Source organism: Endocarpon pusillum (genome assembly GCF_000464535.1).
Source record: "Endocarpon pusillum Z07020 unplaced genomic scaffold scaffold3643, whole genome shotgun sequence".
Taxonomy (NCBI): Eukaryota; Fungi; Ascomycota; class Eurotiomycetes; order Verrucariales; family Verrucariaceae; genus Endocarpon; species Endocarpon pusillum.
In genome coordinates this window covers 224,244-227,721 of record NW_006916345.1, presented here as the reverse complement: position 1 = coordinate 227,721, position 3,478 = coordinate 224,244, and the positions used below count along the sequence as shown (strand labels likewise).

Here is a 3,478-nt window from a genome sequence, read left to right as displayed (position 1 = left end):
AGCTGTTGCTGTGGTGTTCACTAAACGGCCGCTATGTGGTGGGTTGGGTATGTTTGGCTGACTGGAAGCCTGAATGCAGCCCGAAGGAAAGACGTTTGAGTCAGCGAGAAACTTCAGAGAGAATCAAAATGAAACTTTCGGTACACAGTGTCAGTGCGGGTCAAGTACCGCAAATGTTTTCATGTTCTGCTCACTTTGCAGCAGATTTGGGGAAATCGATGGCAGTGTGTAGCGACAGACATTAAACAGAACATTTCGACCAGTCTTTTAGCACATCCTCCTAGACAAAATGCAGATCCGTGGTGCAGTCCTCCCAACGCCAACGCTGATATATGTTTCCAAAGACCATTTCCCTTTCCTTGGTAAATCAATCAATTACAGACCTTCCTTGCGTAGGCAGACTCAACGCGTATATGCTTCTTCCAGGGGAAGCCTTTCTCCTTCGGTTTTTCCCCATAATCTATCGACACTTCATCGCTTGTGGGCGTTCGAGTGACCTTCGTATCTGGCGTTGACACTGTATTGCTGCTCTTCTTGCCGTGGTTGTCTCGCATGGGGTTGCTCTTGACCAACATTTCATGGATGCGCTGTTCAGTCGCCTCGAGCAGGCTTAGCATGGCGGCGTTGCGGCTACTTCTAGGCTCGCTAGCCAAGAGGCTGGGGTTCAAGAGGGCTTTGGCAACGTTGTCCTGCTTGGATAGGAAGGCGATGTAAGTTCCGTCGGGGCCACGCGATGTTGTGATGTGGTATAGAGAAGCGACGCTGGGTTCGTAAATGGCATGGATATTACCTAGCCATTCTGGATTAGCAGGATATATGGAGAAGGCCGCAGGGCCGCATGAAGGGTGACAACGAACTCTGTATTTGCAAGCGGATCTCTGGATCCAGGTGCTCAGACTGCGAGATGGACTGCGAGATAGAATGCAGTGTACTGGCATCGGAGCTCAGCGTCCTCGCCGGCATGTTGTCGTAGTACATTAAATAGGGCGGCGAATGAACGGCGGCCACAGTAAGTTTTCAACAAGGTTTTGGGATGCGTCAGCTTCCTGTCAGATCGAATCGTCAGATCTCCACTGCGGCAATGCCGATGAGCTGATTTTTGAGGTGCTTGCTTCTCAAGCCTTAGGAAGAACAAAGTACCATGAAATCAATAAGATTGCTAGAAGAAGAAAAGGTGCGACGATCCGTAGAGTAAGGCCTGGCCCTAAGTTGGGAGGGGAAGGAGGGGAAGATATGGAAGTGGTAAAAGGCCGTATGGGCCAGTGGCCGCGCAGACCTTGTCCGGCTATGGATGCCTTCCACCGTTCCTGATCCTGGCCTTGTGGTTGGCACGAGTTAGACTAAATCCTGTGAACTACTGTATTGGGGTGGCCCCCGCTGACTTTTACATGGGCTCATGCCTTGTCCAAGCCCCCAATTGTTATCTATGAAAAGTACGTAGTAGCTAGCTAGAGTTCTCCGGGGCGCAGTCTCTTAGGCTTTGCGGTTTGTGCACCGTTGCGCATCAGCTTCTAGTGCCAACACGGAGTCATAAGACGTTTCTAAATTGGCCCCCTCTTATTGATTAGGATTCTTCTCAACACCAAGCGATCCTAGTCCACGAAGTCCAAGATTGATTCGTCTGATTATCAGCATATTCCTCTCTGGGAAGAGATCATCGTCCGGATCCGATCACGCGGGTAGACTACGATGGACGATCGAGCTTGAATATCCTTAGCTCTGAGAGCTTATTTCCAGCAGCCATCGTTGACCCCAAACAATAATATAACACCATGATTCTGAGAGTAGCTGCTCATCTCGTCTCGAGGAGGTCACAACCAAGACTGGTCCTTCGACATCTGGCGCTCCCATTATTGTGCCGTGTTCGTACAAGCAGGCCGACCACGAACCATGACAGTTCCCTCGTTGCGTGCAGATGTTTTGCTTCTTCTCGAACCGCGGACGAGATGATGGAAGACCTGCAAGAACTGTGGGTTTCCTTGCTGATTCGTCGCCTTTCGACTGACGTTACACAGGTATGCTACCGCTAAAGATGAAGTGTGCTGCCCCTTCGTGCTGCCGAGTATATCCCGCGAGACTTACCCTCTGCCGTAGTTCGAGATGGCTGCAGAAGAGACGGAAAAGAAGACCGTGTATGCTTCGGAAGACAGAGAGGCTGCCAGGGAAGCACTGAAGCTGCTCAAGGATGCCTACGAGAAATCGCTCAAGCTTTCCAGTCCACAGGTCGCAGAAGAGATTCGAGGTCGAGTCAATCAAAGAATTCGTGAATTGGACAATGCAAATATAGCATTAGAGGAGTCAGCGATGGAGGGCTAATATGTACAAGGCTCAGGAGAACGACTTAAGAATATGTTACATGTCAAAAGAGGCTCTAAGAACTATCCTCGTCCGTCATTGTGCTTTTCATGCGGGTAGATCTCTGAACTACCGATTCGCCAGAAAGCAGGCGGGATCCACAACTTTTTTTCTTCTGAGAGATCGATATTTCGAGTGCACCTTTCTTGTCATAGCGAAAAGCGTGACAATCTGCAGAGCTCCTTGTGTTTCTGTGAATTTGAGTCCATAGTTGGAAAGTGATGGCAAGAATGAGTGAGTCCCAACATCCCGATCCATGGCAGCAAGGCGATGTGGCATGCAGCCAGAACCCATGGCGCCGAGAAATGAGAGCTTCGCAGTGTTCTCGCCATAAGCAGCCGCCTTTCTTCGAGGATTACAACAAACTGTTCGATATAGCTCTTGCTAGCGGATGGCAGCCCATGTTACCAGAGTTGACTCTCAAGTTTCTCAAACACAAGTTGTCACTTCAGCCGCATGTGGCTCCTGGTAACTTCTAACCTTGTAAGAGAAAGAAATCCACGCTTGACTAGGCTCCAAAATGTATTTCAAGTGGTGAGTGCTATACATACAGCTCCTGGCAGCCGCATCATGTCCCATTATGGATCATAACCATGGGTTGACTCAGCCACAAACCAATGCAGACGCATAGAAGGACTCCACTCATAGATCGAATATCTGCAGGGCAGACATGCGCTTCTGCATGAACTACCGGGCGAACTGCGCGCTGATATCATCATATCTGCTAGCCCTGGGACGGTCTAGCTTGTTTCAACGGCTTTCCCGGATTTCTGGTCTTCGCTTGCTGAAACAGCTAGTCTTACACTTAACTTGAGCGATCAGTCTCTGGCGAAGCACAAAGTCCGAGTCAGCAACTTACTACGTACTACTTCCAGCTCTTCCGACTCCCAAGCTTGTCTGTCTTAGCATAGCCAGAGCCTTGCTATCGAGCATACCACCCAGCATGGCAGCGAAAGAAAATCGAGTCTTTCCATCCACAGGCAAGTCCAGCAGACACCTTCAATGCAAAGCCGAGCATGCAGACTTCAAGGGGAAGCTCGGACGAAGGATGAAGGTCTCTTCCGAGCTCCTCGCTGGACCTGACCTCAACCCGCAAGAACATGCTCCCATCTTCAAGCTCCCC

General features: G+C 50.0%; 2 protein-coding genes across 2 annotated transcripts; one reads left to right on the top strand and one right to left on the bottom strand.

The window, feature by feature from the left end:
* Window positions 1-371: 371 nt before the first annotated feature.
* On the bottom strand, window positions 372-963 carry EPUS_03504 (uncharacterized protein; the record flags this gene model as incomplete). The annotated part of the gene is made up of 2 exons (XM_007804860.1): window positions 372-790; window positions 858-963. 2 exons carry the CDS (start codon window positions 961-963, stop codon window positions 372-374), a joined length of 525 nt encoding a protein of 174 aa, XP_007803051.1.
* Window positions 964-2,100: 1,137 nt separating this feature from the next.
* On the top strand, window positions 2,101-2,316 carry EPUS_03503 (uncharacterized protein; the record flags this gene model as incomplete). Its single annotated transcript, XM_007804859.1, has 1 exon — window positions 2,101-2,316. The coding sequence occupies one exon, from the start codon at window positions 2,101-2,103 to the stop codon at window positions 2,314-2,316; it is 216 nt and encodes a 71-aa protein (XP_007803050.1).
* Between the last annotated feature and the right edge of the window lie 1,162 nt (window positions 2,317-3,478).